This window comes from Dendrobates tinctorius, unplaced genomic scaffold, assembly GCF_039654945.1.
Source record: "Dendrobates tinctorius isolate UK_male_01 unplaced genomic scaffold, ASM3965494v1 ptg000030l, whole genome shotgun sequence".
NCBI classification, from domain to species: domain Eukaryota; kingdom Metazoa; phylum Chordata; class Amphibia; order Anura; family Dendrobatidae; genus Dendrobates; species Dendrobates tinctorius.
Window position 1 is genome coordinate 21643995 of NW_027361698.1, and position 21271 is coordinate 21665265.

Consider the following 21271-nt stretch of genomic DNA (forward strand, 5'->3'; position numbering starts at 1 on the left):
AATGCACCGTCTCATGCTGCAAATAACACATCTGCATCTCTGGCTGCTATGGGCATAAAAGAGGACAAACTTATGGTGTGGCCACCATCTTCCCCTGACCTCAACCCCATTGAGAACCTCTGGAACATCATCAAAAGGAGTGTCTATGATGGCGGGAGGCAGTTCACATCTAAGCAACAGCTCTGGGAGGGGATTCTGTCCACATGCAAAACAATTGAAGCACAAACCATCCAAAAACTGACAAATTCAATGGACGAGAGTTCAGAAGCTTCTTTCGAACAAGGGGTCCTATGTGCAAATGTAACATCACCTAGAATAAAGTTTTGACTTGAAAACTGTTTGATTTCATTTTGTAATGAGCTGATAATGCTTATAATTTCACAATTGACCATTTTTTTGTTCAAAATAAAAAGGTTGAAAACTGCTGTGCATAATAATTTGGAACATGCATTTTGAGTATTTATTTTTAAAAATATACTGTTTTCATAGGCAGTTTGTTCAAAAACATTGCAATTATACTAGAATATTAGATGACTGGAAAATAACAATGACTGCAATTCATATAGGTAATTTAGAGAAAATATGAGGAAATGTTTTTTGCATAATAATTTGGAACACAGTTTACAGGGATATGGTACCCACAGCCTGGAGGACAGTCTCCTCTCCTCCACCCCCTGAGTACCATCCGCAAATGTTCTGCTTACTTTTCGCATGGTGGGCACAACCACATTCGGAAAGTAAGCAGAACAATGCATTCCTATGTGGGCAGAATCGCCGCGATTCCGCAAAGTTAATGAGCATACTGCGTATTTTTCCGCGATGCGATAACGCCGCGGGAAAATCTGCAGCATTAGCACAGCATTGCGGAATCCCATAGGATTGCATGGGATGCTGTTTTTTTGCGTGAAAATCACGCTTTAAAAATCGCCGCGAAAAAACCACAATGTGTGAACGCAACCTGACAATGCACACTTCCAATTGTACACCTGGTCTTCATTGGTGGCAGCAATGACGTACGCATAGCCATCCGCAAGATTTAAATATCCGGAGGTAATAGCTGGGTGTCCTATGTCACCACTGCCTCTTGAGCATGGGCAGTGCCAACGAATCCAACACGTGTACATCCATGGCCAAATCTTCTAATCGATTTTATGGACATTAAACATAACTTCTCCCTATTCTGTTACACACTATTTGAGTGGCAAAGACACATAGAAAGGGGTTTTATGGAGAAAATAAGTTATTACCCATCTACAGGATAAGGGCTCATACCCACTTGCGAGAGACTGGCACAATTCTCGTGTGAGTCTCTCGCACGAAAACCTGGCACTGCCACCAGCACTGGGACCGGAGCATGCGGCTGCACAGAAATACATGTAGCCACATGCTCCGGTCCGAGTGCCTGCGGCAGTGCCAGGTTTTCGTGCGAGTTTCTCGCAAGTGAGTATGAGCCCTAAGTGATAACCTATTGATTGGTGAGGGACCAACAGAATGGAGAACTTTTATCTCTGCTATACGGGAGCGACGACATGTCCAACCACTGCTCCATTCACTTCCTATGTGGCTGCCCCATAGACGATGAATGGAGCGGCGGGCAGACCTGCCATTCCTTTGTGAAACAGGGATTAAAGTTCAGCGGTCTTCTGTTAGGACCCAGTGGTCGGACCCCACCTATAATAAGTTATCACCTATCCTGTGCAGGGATAAGAAGTTATTTTCACAGAGGAATCCAGTAATGTAATGTACAGTGATTACACGTCAGCTATGGGGGCACAGACAGTGCAGGAGCCTCCTGTGTTTTACAGCCGACAAACACGGTAATTGCACGCCAGTTATGGGGGACAAACCCTGCAGCAATAGAGGTCTGGTGCTGGGACCTCAGCGTGCAGTCCATAATATACAGAGGTCGGATAAGTGCAGTCAGGAGTTCATTACAAAGCACAATGACCGCTCATGGCCGGGGGTGACTGGCGGTAACAGAGCAGCTGCCATGCTCCCCGGACTTCCACCCCACACCACACCACACACGGCGCCCGTTCATTCACCGGCTAGTACATGGTGAGCTGTGCAGCCCCGCCCCGTGACGTCATAAAGCATGGTCTCTTTCTGTCCATCAGTCACCACAGAGCAGCAGCTTTGTTATTGGCTGGCCGCGTGTCAGCAGACATCACAAGATAACACTGATTGGTCGGTCAGAGCGGCTATAGCCGTCATTTAGCCAGTGCTATGCTGCGTGAGGCGAAAACTCCCATCCAAATTCCTGCGTTCGCTCTACGCGTTGGACAATGTGCTGTTCTGCATTCCTGCAGGGGTGACAGGCCACAAGAATGACATGCAGCCCTGACATATTGGTGCAATGTGTGCACACACCTATAGTGCTGAGTTACTATACTATTAGGAACAGCACACCTGCCAGAAGAAGTGCCCCCCATATATACAGTGCCCGGCCAGCGAGCGCCCTTCATATATACACATATATATATATATTAGTGTCCGGCCAGCAAGCACCCCCCATATATACACATATATATATATATTAGTGTCCGGCCAGCAAGCACCCCCCATATATACAGTGCCCGGCCAGCGAGCGCCCTTCATATATACACATATATATATATATATATATTAGTGCCCGGCCAGCGAGCGCCCTTCATATATACACATATATATATATATATTAGTGTCCGGCCAGCAAGCACCCCCCATATATACAGTGCCCGGCCAGCGAGTGCCAGTCATATATATACATATATACACATATATGTTAGTGTCCGGCCAGCAAGCGCCCCCCATATATACAGTGCCCGGCCAGCGAGCGCCAGTCATATATATACATATATACACATATATGTTAGTGTCCGGCCAGCAAGCGCCCCCCCATATATACAGTGCCCGGCCAGCGAGCGCCAGTCATATATATACATATATACACATATATGTTAGTGTCCGGCCAGCAAGCGCCCCCCATATATACAGTGCCCGGCCAGCGAGCGCCAGTCATATATATACATATATACACATATATGTGTTAGTGTCCGGCCAGCAAGCGCCCCCCATATATACAGTGCCCGGCCAGCGAGCGCCCTTCATATATACACATATATACACATATATGTTAGTGTCCGGCCAGCAAGCGCCCCCCATATATACAGTGCCCGGCCAGCGAGCGCCCTTCATATATACACATATATATATATATATTAGTGTCCGGCTAGCAAGCACCCCCCATATATACAGTGCCCGGCCAGCGAGCGCCAGTCATATATATACATATATACACATATATGTTAGTGTCCGGCCAGCAAGCGCCCCCCATATATACAGTGCCCGGCCAGCGAGCGCCCTTCATATATATACATAAATGTACACATATGTTAGTGTCCGGCCAGCAAGCACCCCTCATATATACGGTGCCAGAGCAGCAAACACCCCTTATATATACAGTGTCCAGCCAGCGAGCGCTCCCTCATATAAACACACACATATATATATATATATATATATATTAGTGTCCGGCCAGCAAGCACCCCTCATACAGTATATACGGTGCCCGAGCAGCAAACACCCCTCATATATACAGTGCCCAGCCAGCGAGCGCTCCCTCGTGTATATATATATATATATATATATATATATATATATATATATATATATATATATGTGTATATATATATATATATTAGTGTCCGGCCAGCAAGCACCCCTCATACAGTATATACGGTGCCCGAGCAGCAAACACCCCTCATATATACACTGCCCTGCCAGCAAGCGACCCTAATATATATGCTGCCCGGACAGAGAGCACCCCCATATATAAAGTGTCCAGCCAGCGAGCGACCAATATATATATATATATATATGTACACTCACTGGCCACTTTATTAGGTACACCTGTCCAACTGTGTGTTAAGACTTAATTTCTAATCAGCCAATCACATGGCGGCAACTCAGTGCATTTAGGCATGTAGACATGGTCAAGACAATCTCCTGCAGTTCAAACCGAGCATCAGTATGGGGAAGAAAGGTGATTTGAGTGCCTTTGAACGTGGCATGATTGTTGGTGCCAGAAGGGCTGGTCTGAGTATTTCAGAAACTGCTGATCTACTGGGATTTTCACGCACAACCATCTCTAGGGTTTACAGAGAATGGTCCGAAAAAGAAAAAAAATCCAGTGAGCGGCAGTTCTGTGGCCGGAAATGCCTTGTTGATGCCAGAGGTCAGAGGAGAATAGGCATACTGGTTCGAGCTGATAGAAAGGCAACAGTGACTCAAATTGCCACCCGTTACAACCAAGGTAGGCAGAAGAGCATCTCTGAACGCACAGTGCGTCGAACTTTGAGGCAGATGGGCTACAGCAGCAGAAGACCACACTGGGTACCACTCCTCTCAGCTAAGAACAGGAAACCGAGGCTACAATTTGCACAAGCTCATCGAAATTGGACAGTAGAAGATTGGAAAAACGTTGCCTGGTCTGATGAGTCTCGATTTCTGCTGCGACATTCGGATGGTAGGGTCAGAATTTGGCGTAAACAACATGAAAGCATGGATCCATCCAGCCTTGTATCAACGGTTCAGGCTGGTGGTGGTGGTGTCATGGTGTGGGGAATTTTTTCTTGGCACTCTTTGGGCCCCTTGGTACCAATTGAGCATCGTTGCAACGCCACAGCCTACCTGAGTATTGTTGCTGACCATGTCCATCCCTTTATGACCACAATGTACCCAACATCTGATGGCTACTTTCAGCAGGATAATGCGCCATGTCATAAAGCTCGAATCATCTCAGATTGGTTTCTTGAACATGACAATGAGTTCACTGTACTCAAATGGCCTCCTCAGTCACCAGATCTCAATCCAATAGAGCATCTTTGGGATGTGGTGGAACGGGAGATTCGCATCAGGGATGTGCAGCCGACAAATCTGCGCCAACTGTGTGATGCCATCATGTCAATATGGTCCAAAATCTCTGAGGAATGCTTCCAGCACCTTGTTGAATCTCTGCCACGAAGAATTGAGGCACTTCTGAAGGCAAAAGGGGGTCCAACCCGTTACTAGCATGGTGTACCTAATAAAGTGGCCAGTGAGTGTATATATATACACATAAACAGTACAGACCAAAAGTTTGGACACACCTCATTCAAAGAGTTTTCTTTATTTTCATGACTATGAAAATTGTAGATTCACTCTGAAGGCATCAAAACTATGAATTAACACATGTGGAATTATATAATTAACAAAAAAGTGTGAAACAACTGAAAACATGTCTTATATTCTAGGTTCTTCAAAGTAGCCACCTTTTGCTTTGATTACTGCTTTGCACACTCTTGGCATTCTCTTGATGAGCTTCATTATTTGCAGAAAAATCACATCCCTAAAATAGTCAGGTGACAGCAAGTCACAGACAAGATGCACAAATGTTTTTAGCCTCATGACTTGTCTGAGAGTTGCTGTTGCACTGTAGCCTCATGTCATGTAAAAGCAGCACACCTGCCTGCCATACAGAGCCCCTAATAAACGGTGCCCCACTCAGAGGGTGTCCCTCATAAACAGCCTTTGCCAAATCTGAGCCTCAACCAGAGAGTGCCACTCAAAACCCATCTGAACCAGAGCTTCTCCCACAAAAATAGCTCCTTTAGCCTTTACCTCTGAAAAAACAATTCTGATTTTCTGGATAGAACACGTGCCCATTATAATCTATGGAGCTGGTCACATGTCCATGTTCTTTTGCAGGCTGCGTGTTCTCAAAAAATTAAAATCAGAGACCATGAAGTCAGTGTACAGTCCATTATTAACACTATAATGGGTAGGAAAAGCTTTGCAATTAATTTATTTAATCACTGATAAAAACTTATGATAAAAGGGAAACATTGACCAAATACAGAAAAATATCTGATCCAAAATGCTGATGAAACTCGGACTGTGTTTTTGGGTAAAATTAAAACCACAGATGCCTGTATAAAGCCTAGGAGGTATGTCCGATAATGTAGCGGCAAACATTCAGCCAAAGCACCGAACATCTGGGGTGGGCCAATGGCTGCATGATTGGGAAATGGAATGGAGATAAATGGCAGAAATGTGAACACTGTGCAATGCCTGTACCTTGGCTCTGCAGCTCAGTTATTATTCACTTCAATAGGAGTTGAGAATGGCCACTACACCATTCACTGCTTACAAGCTGGCCAAAGCTCACAACAGCTGATCGGTGGGGGTGCCGGGTGTTGGATCCCCTCTAGTGATGGGCGAGCATGCTCAGATAAGGTGTTACCTGAGCATGCTTGGGTGCTAACGATAACTAGAACAAAGCAGTCTCAACCTTTGTTTTTGATGAGCTGTAAAAAATGAATGAATTTCCACTAAACCCTTGGTATACCAACTCCCATACCATCACAGATGTAACTTTCTGAAGGGGTTACGTATAACAAACCATGGGTTTTCCAATGTTCACATCTACTTTTGATGATCTGCTTCGGATAGGGCTACACAGTGATCATGGCCGCAACAACTGTTGTGTCACACAACCAAGGTTCGCTCAGTGCCGCTGTTGCATCACAGTGCAATACAAATGTGTAGTCCAACTTTGTTAGATTTTTTGTGACTAGATCTCAGTGGAACCCTATTTGCTTGTATTGCGTTGCAATGTAGCAGCGGCATCTAGTGAACCTTGGTCGTGTGCATATTAAGCAAAAAATGACAAAATAGCACAACATGCTGGCCTATTTTTCTAGTAAAATGCTGGAAACCCAAAGAACTCCATAAGGCTATGTTTACACATACAGGATTTGCTGCATATCTGCTGTTCGGATTTACAGTGAATTCGTTTTTTAAAACCCCATTAACAGGTAGCAGAAAAAAAAGACAAAATCAGGGCATGCTGCAAATTTATGGAAATCTTTTTTCTTGTGCGGATTTCCACTGTGAAGTTTACCCTATGCAGTACAGCACATTCAACTGTGTGGCCAATTCCACCACAAACTCCACAAGTAACATTCAAGGCCATTGGGTTAAAAATAAACTGTTTATTTGAATATTGCAAGTGTCGGGGGCCTCAGCCAGCGGCGACACCGGCACATGGCCCTCAGAGACGAGAGTTGAGTATGTCATTTTTTTTTTTAAATCACAGCAGCAGTAGCATTATATGGGGCATATTTTAATATGGAGCATCTTATGGGGCCATCAACTTTTATGGAGCATTATATGGGGCATATTTTAATATGGAGCATCTCATGGGGCTATGATTAACCTTTATGGAGCATTATATGGGGCATATTTTAATATAGCCCATGTTATGGGGACATCATTAACCTTTGTGCAGCATTTTATGGGGCATATTTTAATACAGAGCATCTTATGGGGCCATTATTAACCTTTGTGCAGCATTATATGGGGCGTATTTTGTATGGAGCATCTTATGGGGCCCATCATGAACTGTATGGAGCATTATATGGGGCTTCTGATTAAATATGGATATTCAAAGAATGTTTAACCTACTGATGTCTCAATTAATTTTACTTTTATTGGAATCTATTTTTATTTTTGAAATTTACCAGTAGCTGCTGCATTTCTCACCCTAGGCTTATATGCGAGTCAATAAGTTTTCCCAGTTTTTTTGTGGCAAAATTAGGCGCCTCGGCTTATACTCGAGTATATATGGCATATACAGCTTTGGCAAAAAATTAAGAGACCACTGCACAGTTTTATAAAAATCAGCTTCTCTACATGTCTGGCAGCCATTCTATTCCAGTGTCAGTTGAATTCCAACCAGAGTACACCTCATTCTACTTAATCTGCTTCTGATTAGGTGATCACCTAAATCAAATCTTATTTAACAAAGGAAAGCCATAACTGTATACTGACCTCATGTGCTGGTGCAGCACCATTTGTGGCGGCACTTGTGTTCATCCCTAGCCTGGTTTCTGGGGCTCACGTGCAGTTGTTAGGTGTCCTGAACCCAATCAGCGCTGGCGTCACTGTCACCACCTTTGAACGTATACGTAATCAAGAGGAAGTGAGCGGACAGCAGCAGCTCTCACTTCCTCTTGATTAAGTAAACATCCAACAACGGCCGTGACTCCAGCATTGATTGGGCACAGGGCACATAACAACCACACGTGAGCCCTGGAAATGTGAGTGCCAAAACCGCTTGAACGACACCTGAACGGGAGGTGGGTATAAGTGTTTTTATTTTCACGGGGCCAAACATTCAGATGGAGAAGGGGTTGTCTTAGTAGTGGACAACCCCCTTATGTATCTCCATGATTCCCGACTATGAACTGTAGTTTGATCCTACAGGAATACTCCCTTGCTTCCATATCATGGACGTACGACTGGTAATTTAACTGCAATAAGACTACTCAGTTTGTTTGTAGCCTGTTACCATAGGGACACACAGTTCTTCACAAGAGATTCATAATTCAGAACATTGTTGTTTTACATCAAAAGGTAATTGTGAAATGACACTGTCCATACTGTATATGATCCCTCTGTTGCACCAAGTTCAACTGACAGCAGTGAGAAAATAAAAGTGTGATATTTATAACATCCACCCTATACGCCTAATTTCAGACGTACTTCTATAGGGCCAGTTAGTATTCCGCAAAACACATCATCCAGTGCAGCATGTAGTAAGAAAATGTCTTTTTAATTAGTAAAGGGAATGATCAATGCCCAGATGAATTATATACCCAGATGAATACAGCACGAAAAGGCTGCAAATTAATTATTTAGTTGAGGAAACAAAATGAAAAAAAAAATATTTCACTGTAAAATAGTTGCTGTAATTTTTAGGAAATACTAAAATATATTTGTTTATAGTTCCAATCAATCTGTGCATTTCATATTTAATGTAAAGATCACAATGAAAAACATCAAACCACGGTAAAAATATAATCCTTAGGTCTCATGTACATGGCAAAGTCCTGCAGCCAGTATGGCCCTGAAAGTCCCTACGGTTCTGAATTATGGAGCAGTTGTTAGGGTACCGTTACACCTAGCGACTCACCAGCGATCCCGACCAGCGATATGATGCGGTCAGGATCGCTGGTGAATCGCTAGGTGGTCGCTAGTGAGCTGCCACACAGGCAGATCTCACCAGTGACATCGCAGGGGACGGGGATCGCTACTTACCTGTCAGACGCGGCGATCCTGCATCCTACCGCCCGCCTCCACGCGTCGCTCGTTGTCACAGCAGGAAGCGCCGCAGGAAGCTGACGACGAGGAATGATCCAGGAGCTTCTCGCGCGATCAGCGATTACCAGCGGGGGAGCCGGTCGGAGGTAAGTATCACATGCAGCGATATCACTAGCAATATCGCTATAACGTCACAAAATCGGTGACTTTACAGCGATATTGCTAGCGATATCGCAGTGTGTAACGGGGGCTTAACACTGTATACCACCTCCAATATTGTATTCTTGCCTAGAAGCAACGCCTCGTAACATGGCATCATGATGGCATCAGCTCATACTACATGCCATGATTTCATATGCTTCCATATGATATTGGGACATATCAGGACGCAGTACGGGCCCAAGGATAGGAGGAGGCAAGAAAAAAATACCGTAATGTATTTTTCAGATTTACATAAAAGTGTGGTGAAGCTAACGGAATGGAGATTGTAGACAAATTAAGGGCAGGTGCAGACCAGCGTAAATTCGGTCTGAGTGCGATCCGACCAAACATTGCACCTGGCCCAATGTTATGCTATGGGGCAGTGTACATGTTCGATTTTTTACTCGGACACATGGAGAAGACAGATGAGAGAAGCTATGACCATCTGCACCTGCCCTTACTCCAACTGCAGGGCTTGGGATCTAGCGACTGATGTTGGAAGCAAACCTGGATTCAACATCGAAGTGGATATACACTCACTGGCCACTTTATTAGGTACACCTGTCCAACTGTGTGTTAAGACTTAATTTCTAATCAGCCAATCACATGGCGGCAACTCAGTGCATTTAGGCATGTAGACATGGTCAAGACAATCTCCTGCAGTTCAAACCGAGCATCAGTATGGGGAAGAAAGGTGATTTGAGTGCCTTTGAACGTGGCATGATTGTTGGTGCCAGAAGGGCTGGTCTGAGTATTTCAGAAACTGCTGATCTACTGGGATTTTCACGCACAACCATCTCTAGGGTTTACAGAGAATGGTCCGAAAAAGAAAAAAAATCCAGTGAGCGGCAGTTCTGTGGCCGGAAATGCCTTGTTGATGCCAGAGGTCAGAGGAGAATGGGCAGACTGGTTCGAGCTGATAGAAAGGCAACAGTGACTCAAATTGCCACCCGTTACAACCAAGGTAGGCAGAAGAGCATCTCTGAACGCACAGTGCGTCGAACTTTGAGGCAGATGGGCTACAGCAGCAGAAGACCACACTGGGTACCACTCCTCTCAGCTAAGAACAGGAAACTGAGGCTACAATTTGCACAAGCTCATCGAAATTGGACAGTAGAAGATTGGAAAAACGTTGCCTGGTCTGATGAGTCTCGATTTCTGCTGCGACATTCGGATGGTAGGGTCAGAATTTGGCGTAAACAACATGAAAGCATGGATCCATCCTGCCTTGTATCAACGGTTCAGGCTGGTGGTGGTGGTGTCATGGTGTGGGGAATTTTTTCTTGGCACTCTTTGGGCCCCTTGGTACCAATTGAGCATCGTTGCAACGCCACAGCCTACCTGAGTATTGTTGCTGACCATGTCCATCCCTTTATCACCACAATGTACCCAACATCTGATGGCTACTTTCAGCAGGATAATGCGCCATGTCATAAAGCTCGAATCATCTCAGATTGGTTTCTTGAACATGACAATGAGTTCACTGTACTCAAATGGCCTCCTCAGTCACCAGATCTCAATCCAATAGAGCATCTTTGGGATGTGGTGGAACGGGAGATTCGCATCAGGGATGTGCAGCCGACAAATCTGCGCCAACTGTGTGATGCCATCATGTCAATATGGTCCAAAATCTCTGAGGAATGCTTCCAGCACCTTGTTGAATCTCTGCCACGAAGAATTGAGGCACTTCTGAAGGCAAAAGGGGGTCCAACCCGTTACTAGCATGGTGTACCTAATAAAGTGGCCAGTGAGTGTAGGTGGAAGTGATGTCAAAAGACTGAAGCAGATTGAGTCCTCATACACATCTGCATGGAAAAACATTACTATAGTGTATATATGTTTTTTAAAATAAATACGTAAAATACACACACATACATATTTGGCATAAGTAAAAGAGTGATCAAAATATAAAAGTTAATCTAAAAGGTAAAAGCTTCAAATAAAAAAAGAAAAATGCAAGAAGAAGCGATCATAACATGAAATGTTCCATAACAAAGCATTCATAAAAAAGACATTAATAAAAAACATAAGCTTGCCGTGCAAAAGCAACCCTTCACACAGCTCCACCAGCAACGGAAAACAAATCATTACTGGTCTGAATAATGGTAATAATGGTATCACAAATGTTTTTTTTTTTGTTTTTTTACTAAACAAATTTTCGATTTGTTTGTCACTACTCATAGAAAAGGATACAAGTTTGGAATCACTTTTTACTGACCAGGAGAATTATATTGCCAGGTCATGTTAAAAGCACAATGATAACCGTAGAAACAAAACCCAAAGCAGTATTGTGGAGTTGTGCTTTTCACCGCACTTGTAGACTTGAATTACCGTACACCTTTCATTAGCACAAAAAAACCTGGGGAAAAATTCCAACTGGTCCCATAAAAAAACAAGCTCTCATATCTTGTCAGAAAAAAAAAAAGTTATGGCTTTTGGAAGAAGAGGAAGAAAAAACGATAGCACAAAAACGTAAAATTGCCCATTAGGGAAGGGGTAAAAAAAAACATTGTTAAAGTGGACGCTTTTGGGTATCTTTTTACCCAATAGACTTCTATGGGGAGACTGGAAAAAATGTGTTTAAAAATACAGTTATAAAGCAGAATACAGAGTTTCTGTATTAAGAAAATACATGAAACACCCAAACGGACAGCAGCAAATCTGCAGCAAACCGCCCCAATTAGAGCAAAGTCCTATTGCATATTTTTGTGCAGATGCCAAATTATTTGTGTGTGGGAACATAGCCTTATACTTTATTTTTTATACATTGCATTGTGCATGAGGTATAACGTCTTCAACTCACTGCAGTGTATACTTATATATGGAAAAATGTAACCTACACTATTAGATCTTGGAGAAGTCCCATAGGTCACTGAACTCCAAGGTGACTACCGTAATTGCTTAGTTTATGGTATTCAGCTGCTGATTAACCTTTTTTTTTAAGAAAAGGGTAACCTCATGAATACCATCTACTATTTGATATAAAACACCCTTAAAAATAGTAGTAGTTTGGCATGTGGTACACAGTACTGTATTTGTACACGCACGGCCAAAAGTTGAGACTAGCACAAATTTAGATTTTACAAAGTTTCCTGCTTCAGTTTATATAGTGGCAATTTAATAACTCTAGATCACATATGTGAAACTCAGGTCCGTGAGCCAAATCAGGCCTGCGAGGTGAGTGCCCCCTCACCTTCCACACACACATCACACTTTCAACTGTATTGGCATTGTGTAGGGCCCATCATACTGTACAGAGCACTATATAGGGCTCATCATACTGTATGGAGCACTATGTGGGGCCCATCATACTATAAAGAGCACTATAAGCTATATAGAGCACTATGGGGCCATTATACTGTATGGAACGCTATGTGGTGCCCATCATACTGTACAGAGCAGTATGTGGGGCTCATCATACTGTATGGAGCACAATGTGGGGTCCATCAAACTGTATGGAGTACTATGTACTATATAGAGCACTATGGGGCCATTATACTGTATGAAGCACTATGTAGGGCTCGTCATACTGTATGGAGCATTATGTGGGGTCCATCAAACTGTATGGAGCACTATGTGAGGCCTATCATACTGTATAGAGCACTATGTGGCACCATTATACTGTATGGAGCACTATGTGGGGACATTATACTGTAAAGAGCACTATGTGAGGCCATTATACTGTATGGAACATTATGTGAGGCCAATATACTGTATGGAGAGGAATGTGGAGCATTATACTGTATGGAGTATTATATGGGGTCATTATACTGTATAGAAGGCAATGTGGGTCTTGTTAAATGTTATACTGTATATAGCACTATATGGTGCCATTATACTATATGGAAAACTATTAAAAACACATGTGACATGCACAAATGTGAACAAGTCGGTCGGACAGTGTTCACTCCACCCACTGACTGAAACACAAAAAGAAAACACAGAATGACAAATTTGCAAAAATACTCTGCAGTAAAAAATATGACATTAGTCAGCAGGTGCTGGTAAAAAGATGATAACAAATACAGGGTATTTAGTCGATACGTTTTTTGCAAAAAATGTATACCAAGCCACTCCACCTTGTCACCACGGTAACCCTTAACGGAGCAGTCCCTATCTAATGTATTTAAAACCTGAACATATGAACAGTGTTTTCTTTTTGTATATGGAAAACTATGTGGGGCCCAATATACCAACTTTTTATGGCCATTATTCTGTATGACGAACTATGTTGGGTCCATTAAAATGTGTGGAAGAATGTGTGGGTGTGGGGATTACAGTTGGAGAATCATAATGTGATAGGGTCACCATACTTTGCCGGGGGAGTTTTACCTATGATCACAGCTGCGGGCTCACGCTGTCATTTGTCAGCGTGGGAAACGCGGGTGTCTGACCGGCAGTATTGATTTTACTGCCAATCAGAAGCAGGGTTTGCTGCGCTGTCATGCACATGGTAGCACGATAAACACCCGGTTTCAGGGGACAGAACCCGAACAGTAACATGGACTTCCTGGTGAAGTCCCTATTCGGTGTCCGTGCTCAAACAGTAAGTGTTCGGTACGGACGCCGACCTTTACTATTCGGGTTCACCCATCTCTAGTTGCTTGATATTTGAGAGACTCTTTGGTCAATCTTCATTAAGCAGGTGTACAACTAAAAACACAGCAATTGTAAACTCTGAGCATCGGTTAGACAAGATTGGGATGTCATCAGTTAAGACTGGGCCCAGAAGATGATATTCAGCTGCCACTGCAAACTGCATAAGCCTTGAAAAATTAGAGTCAACAGTTAATATTGAGTCTTTGTATAAACTTGATGCATCTGTCAACAAGTTTAAAAACTTATGAAATACTCATAATTGTACTTCAATAATCATAGATACGACGGACTAAAAGATCTAAAAAGACAAACAGCAAACTTTGTGAAAACTAAAATGTCAGTCTCAAAACTTTTAGCCACAACTGTGCGATATCCCAAAGAAGAAGGAACAAAACCAATCATTTACTGGCACAGGGGAGGGAATTTACCGGCAAAAGCAACCAATGACACGTTTCCCGCTGCGCATCTTATGTCTGTATAATCATCTGACATCGGAGTGTTAGTTTTTAATTTTTTGACATGTCTGAAAATTCCTACTGACATCTGAAATACAATTACGATATATTATATATTAAGCATCTGAACTGGTTTGCTACAGACAGTTTGGGAGCAATGTACTGCATGTTACTTGAAATATATGAAAGGTGTTTTTTTTATTTTGACATTTTTCGACATATCAATTATATATGTTGGAAATATCTCACAAATTGACTATTGGGGCCCACAATTAGTATGGACAATGGGGTCCCTAGTCCCCTATTCCAGTAGAGAGTTGTGGTACTTCCTCAATAGCTTATCAAACATATATTCAAAAAAAGCCATGACCTCCATTCATTCAATGATTTCCATATCTTGCACACATATCAATGACGTTTGACTGCTATGATTTTTTTTGAGAAACTAGGTCTGAGCTGAAAAAGTAAATTAATGTGCATGCAAAATGTAAATGCATATAAACACATGACCTTTACACAGAGAAAACAAGAAACAAATATCTTAAAATAAAAAACTAAAAAATAAATTGCACAAATTATTTTCTTCTTTTCTCTATGAATTTTTTCGCTAGTCTTCATGTGGAAGAGTGGTGAAGGAAGAGGGTCCTAATTCATGGAGAGGTGCACGCCACTTCATGAATCTGGAGGGTCTGATGAGTGTCATGCATCTCTGTGCTCTACGCCAGAAATCTTACTGTAGTCATGGATTAGAATGAAATCTCTGCAGTAGGAAGCGCCACAGCTAGACATGAAGCCCCCCACCGGGTCCCTGTTCCACCTCTAGTTTGGCCGATTTTTGGAGAAACTGATGTGAAAATGCCAAATATCACTAAATTTTGGACTTTTCCAAGTTTTTATGACATTTTTATGCTGTAAAAGCTCTCATGAATCTTGGCATGATTCTAACAAAAGTCCTACCTGTTAAATAGTGAGACCTCATTTCCATTTATCCTGCCAATATGCTGTTTTTTATCTCCATTGTGGTATAAAGCCAGTGGTAACTGATCCTACAATTTTCAGACTGACCCTTTAAGGACTATCATCGAGTCACAGAAATGTTCTGCAAAGTCCTTGGCACTTTTAGAAACAGTGTCAAAAGTCCATCTGCCACCCCATATCCACTGTTTATAAGTTACACTATCTATCATGGCCTCTTCCAAGTGAAGTAATATTTGTTCTTGGAGAGCTAATACTAGAGGACATTTTTTGCCAATATTTAGGTAACAATTTAAACTCTTCTGGACACAATGTGAGACACATACTTTGAAATCACAAAGGTTGGACTTGCCAGTCTGAGTATCTTATAGGCCGGGGTCAGACTTGCGAGAAACTCGCACGAGTCTCGAGTCTCAATACCCGGCACTGCCGCCGGCACTCGGACCGGAGTGTGGGGCTCCATGTATTTCTATGCAGCTGAACACTCCGGTCCCGAGTGCGGGCGGCAGTGCCAGGTATTGAGACGCGAGACTCGTATGAGTTTCTCACAAGTCTGACCCCGGCCATAAGCTTAATGGTGTGCTGTACATACACATACTGAGTCTGCACTACTACCACCAGCCAGGACACAATTCTTAGGTACCAAGGCAGCACATTTTGAAAAACCTATTTTAGTATGGACACGAGTTTTCTTAACTTTCACTGTCGGGCCCGGGTCAGACTTGCGAGAAACTCGCACGAGTCTCGCATGTCAATACCCGGCCCTGCTGCCGGAACTCGGGAGCGGGTATTAAGATGGGAGACTCGTCCGAGTTTCTAGCATGTGTGATCCCGGCCTTATAGACACACAATTTTTCTTGCCTGGTATAGTTCGGCTCACTTCATCACTACTGTAGAAACCTTTCACTGTATCCACTATAGATTTATCTAATGATTTGCCTGGTTTAATACCAGGTCAAGTCATGAAACTTTTTTTTTCTATTTTCTTTGGAAAATACAGATGCTACACTTTCAGACCACAGGCTGAAAATATCTGAATTCCAGATTTTCGAACTGACACTGTTTATATAGTTATTTTTTTTTAAGTATGATCCCTTTATGACCCCAACTTGAATTTTAGTACAGATGTGACTAGGAGCATAGGAGGCACGTGAATTTTTTTGAAAATTTTTTTGAATGCACATGATCTGAATATCACATCCACTTGCAGCAAGTGGCAACTTAGTTTTTGCCACCTAATCTGATCTTCACATAATGTAGGGGCATAGACCCTGATTCCAGCAATTTGACGCTTACTGAGATGCTCACTGTAGTTTTGGTAAAAATCACTTTTATAAGCAGGAGAGTATCACTAGCAAACCTGTTGCCAGGTCATCCTCCATATGCATGGGCTTTGTATATCCCCGCCCCACCAAGGAATGACAGCTTTCTACCTAAGCACAGTGTACACAGAAAGCTGCCAACCAGCATTAAGAAAACTGGTAAAACCGCGATTTTATCAAAGCTACAGGAAGCAGCCCAGTAAGTGATACATCACTGGTATCAGGAACCTGGTCTGCCCCTATATTATGTTGCTCTCAGATGCGGGAGCAAAAACCTGGTGACAGATTCCCTTTAAGGCACTGATTCAAGGTGGGATGCAGATAATCCTGATGAGCAGGATTTTGTAAAATTGATTTGCTAGGGGGGTGTAAGGTGTCAGTCTAATCTGTTTGGGATAAAAGCAACATATTTTTGATAAGCTAGAATTTTCGCATTCATGTTTTGGAACCAGTGTCAACAAACTGCCGGGCACCCAAGAGGAACAATGCTGCAGATGTGACTGGACTTCGCTTTTGTGATTATATATATTATATATGTATGTATATATGGTAAACTCACACTAGGTGTTTTTTCAGAATTTTTTCCTTGGTTTTTCTTGCATTTTTGATGCGATTTTTGCGGTGGTTTTGGCATGCAAGATTTGTCTCTTGTGCATGCTGATAAAGTTTAGTGTTGAAAAAAAGTCCTGCGTTTTTGGTGCATTTTTTCAGTGTTTTATCATCACGCATTCAAGTCAATGGGTGAAAAACGCTGAAAGAAGTGACATGCTCTATGTCCAGAAAACCATGCAAAGCACAAAATCCTGATGACACAAACAACAAAGTTCATGCATGAGATTTCTGAAATCTCATAGGATTTACTGGTACTGTAAAACGCAGTTGAAAATTTGCATTAAAAAAAAAAAACGCAGCAAAAACGCCTAGTGTAAACTTAGCCTTATACACACACACATAAATAGCACACGTGCTTCCCACATTTCATTGTAAGCACTATATATTGCTAACTTTTGCAAATTGATGAACTGGTACTTTGCACAAAGAGCCACCTCCCCGGACCTCGGCCCACCTCCTGCCCATGCTGCCCATTCTGTGAGCACACTGGTCCTGTCTACAACCTGTTTTTGTGCTTAGCACACTGTAGACATAACTGAATGCATTTTTTCATAGGCAACTTCTCGCCTACTGTTCTGTTGCCAAAAGTTCACTTGAAGCTTGTATGAGAAAAGAACAAGAGCAAACTCTCCTGGCTGCAAACAGGAACAAAGAAAGCTTTCTGCAACTGGTACCGGCCCACACAGATAAGAGTCATCACGAGGAGCTTTCCCTATTGCTCTATTGATTAAAGAGTCTCAACCAATAATGCGCTACCCCAGCTCCATAAAAAGGTATTGTTGGAGAGTGCTTGTAAATTCAAACAATTTTACAATTTACTGCTTGTTAAAATTTTTAGCCGTTTGAGAAATTAACACTTCTTTTTCGTCTACGGCTCGTTGCTTTGGAGCCCGACCACTGCTGCCAGAAAAAGAACCTACTCCGTACTTACAAGCGTCTTTCAATTGGGCCTGTCAGCATTATTTGAGCTGTTCAGAATCGCTGGTGAACACCGTTACTTACTGAACTAATGCCGGGCAGCTTCCGCGTAGTGTATACAAGCTAGACAGCAGCGGTGGTCGGGCTTCTAGGCCACGAGCTGTAAGCAAAAGTGTTACTTTCTCAAAAACAGATGCACATTTTAATAAGCAGCAAACTGCAAAAGTGATTGTATTTACAAGCAGTATCTGACAATTCCCATTTGTGAGGACGGGAATAAACCTCGTAGACTAAAACTACAGTACACTAACATCCTGTGTCCAAATCTGAGCATCTCCTTGCCCCATCTAAGAGCCATTAAATGGACACACGTGCTCCACATGTCCAAGCACAGCCACAGCGGGAGGAAGGACAAGACAGGTGACATCACAGCACGCCCTGTAGGCACCACAGAAGCTGAACAGGAGCTGACGCTCACAGGATTGTACAGTGGACTAACCATTGTGTGTTCAGTTGAAATGATGCAATGATATATAAATACGATAGAACCAGAGTAAAAATATTGTGCGATGAGAACCAACCAAGTATTGCCAACATAGTCCGCATCGCAGTACACAGAGGTCCCCAATCTGATCTCACATGAGGAGCACATACCCCAGGGCTGGAGGAGCACATACCCCAGGGCTGGAGGAGCACATACCCCAGGGCTGGAGGAGCACATACCCCAGGGCTGGAGGAGCACATACCCCAGGGCTGGAGGAGCACATACCGCAGGGCTCGAGGAGCACATGCCCCAGGGCTCGAGGAGCACATGCCCCAGGGCTCGAGGAGCACATGCCCCAGGGCTGGAGGAGCACATGCCCCAAGGCTGGAGGAGCACATACCCCAGGGCTGGAGGAGCACATACCCCAGGGCTGGAGGAGCACATACCCCAGGGCTGGAGGAGCACATACCCCAGGGCTGGAGGAGCACATACGCCAGGGCTGGAGGAGCACATATGCCAGGGCTGGAGACGCACATAACCTAGGGCTAGAGGAGCACATATATATGCCAGGGCCAGAGGAACACATTCCCCAGGGCCGGAGGAGCACATACCCCAGGGCTGGAGGAGCACAAACCCCAAGGCTGGAGGAGCACAAACCCCAGGGCTGGAGGAGCACATACCCCAGGGCTAGAGGAGCACATGCCCCAGGGCTGGAGGAGCACATACCCCAGGGCTGGAGGAGCATATACCCCAGGGCTGGAGGAGCACATACCCCAGGGCTGGAGGAGCACATACCCCAGGGCTGGAGGAGCACATACCCCAGGGCTGGAGGAGCACATACCCCAGGGCTGGAGGAGCACATACCCCAGGGCTGGAGGAGCACATACCCCAGGGCTGGAGGAGCACATACGCCAGGGCTGGATGAGCACATATGCCAGGGCTGGAGACGCACATAACCTAGGGCTAGAGGAGCACATATATATGCCAGGGCCAGAGGAACACATTCCCCAGGGCCGGAGGAGCACATACCCCAGGGCTGGAGGAGCACAAACCCCAAGGCTGGAGGAGCACAAACCCAAGGGCTGGAGAGCACAAACCCCAGGGCTGGTGTTACACAATATAAATGGTCATCTGCTTCTAGCCAGGATGCTGCTGTGGCAGGCCAGGGGTTAATGGCCATTAGCTTATTACAGCTTAGGCCCTCTTGCCAGTCCTGCTGTATACCAAGCTGCATCCTATGGAGCTGCCCATTCATTCATCTGATGTGCAGCAGCCGGGCCCCGGCACATCCCCATGCCACCGGTACCCCTGAGCTGCCATGGAGGCCTGCTCCCATCACATACAGCACAATGCCAGCCCACTCCTGCCTCTGAACCTGCGTGAGAGATGGCCATCATGCCCACCACACAGCCACACACGAGGAGGGCACCTACCAGTTCTCCTGCATCCACTGGATCGCTTCATTCTCGTTAAACTGCTTCTCGAATTCATATTCCTGCAAAGTCAACACTGACATATTCATTGCTGGCTGCTACCTGGGGAGAGGAGCCTTCCTGAGCCTCTGCTATGCGACCTCCTGCTCCGAGCCCCTTCCCTAGGTGTCTGTGCCTCTATCTGTACCCTTGATTTAGCATTGCTCTCCCCTCGCCCTATCCTCCTCCCGGGTCACAGGCTCTCCTCCTCCTTTCTTCTGCATCCACCCTGACAGCACTGCAGCGCTGCGGTCCTAAAGCCGCCTGTTAGCTGAGCTGGAGCACCTGACGCCCACTCGTGGCCGAGCCCCGCGCTCTCCAGCACCTGCGCCCCCCTCTGCCACCCTCCATCCATGGGAATGATAACTGAGCAGAGAGCTGAGAAGCAGCACTTTACTATCACACCTCCTATAGGACCTAACCATTTTGGACTTTGTCAATTTGCCATCCTGAAACGATTAACCCTTTGCATTTAAAATTCTGTTATTTAGTATTTTTTTTACAAACTTATCTTTCTTGATTTTTAACATCTGAAGATAGAATCACAAAAGAACATTAGTGCAAGTATGACATAGAAAATGAAAGGCTATGAGGGCTGGTGCAGGCGACCATATGTTCGGTCCGAGTGGATGGATCACACTCCGACCAATGTTATTCTATGGGGCCATGCACATGACCGATTTTGTACATGTATGATTTGCATCTGATATTCGGATCGCACTCGGCCATGCAAGTCAATGAGTCCACACTCGGATAACATCTGAGTGCAGTCTGATTTTCATGGACTGGCAGAATTCTCCTCATTGGAGAAAACTAGATCACACTGGGCTGACACTTTGATCAGGGAGTGATTAACCTAACTGATTCAATTTGCTCAGATGAGAGAAAACACGGTCCTGTGACACTAGCCAAGCGCAGGTGCACATGACCATCGTCTCTCTCATCCAAGAGAATGGGGCCAATTATGCAAAGGAAACTCTGATCAGAGTGTGATCCGATTCTCTTGTCTCTTGGATGACAGTATCAGAGCACACAATGAGGAGATGGAGAACAAAACTTCTCAATTGTGTCAGTGCGCCGAAATCGAGCTGCACTCAGATGTCATTCGAG

General features: G+C 44.1%; 1 protein-coding gene across 2 annotated transcripts in view; it reads right to left on the reverse strand.

Moving 5' to 3' along the window:
* ELOVL6 (ELOVL fatty acid elongase 6) overlaps positions 1-20471 on the reverse strand; it is a 137208-nt gene extending 116737 nt beyond the window's left edge. The window contains exon 1 of one of the 2 annotated variants that reach the window (XM_073571966.1): positions 20123-20471. In XM_073571966.1, coding sequence (XP_073428067.1) covers positions 20123-20211 — 89 coding nt within the window. In that variant the 5' untranslated portion in view covers positions 20212-20471. The remainder of the gene's footprint in view (positions 1-20122) is intronic. The other variant, XM_073571967.1, reaches the window with a different exon arrangement.
* Between the last annotated feature and the right edge of the window lie 800 nt (positions 20472-21271).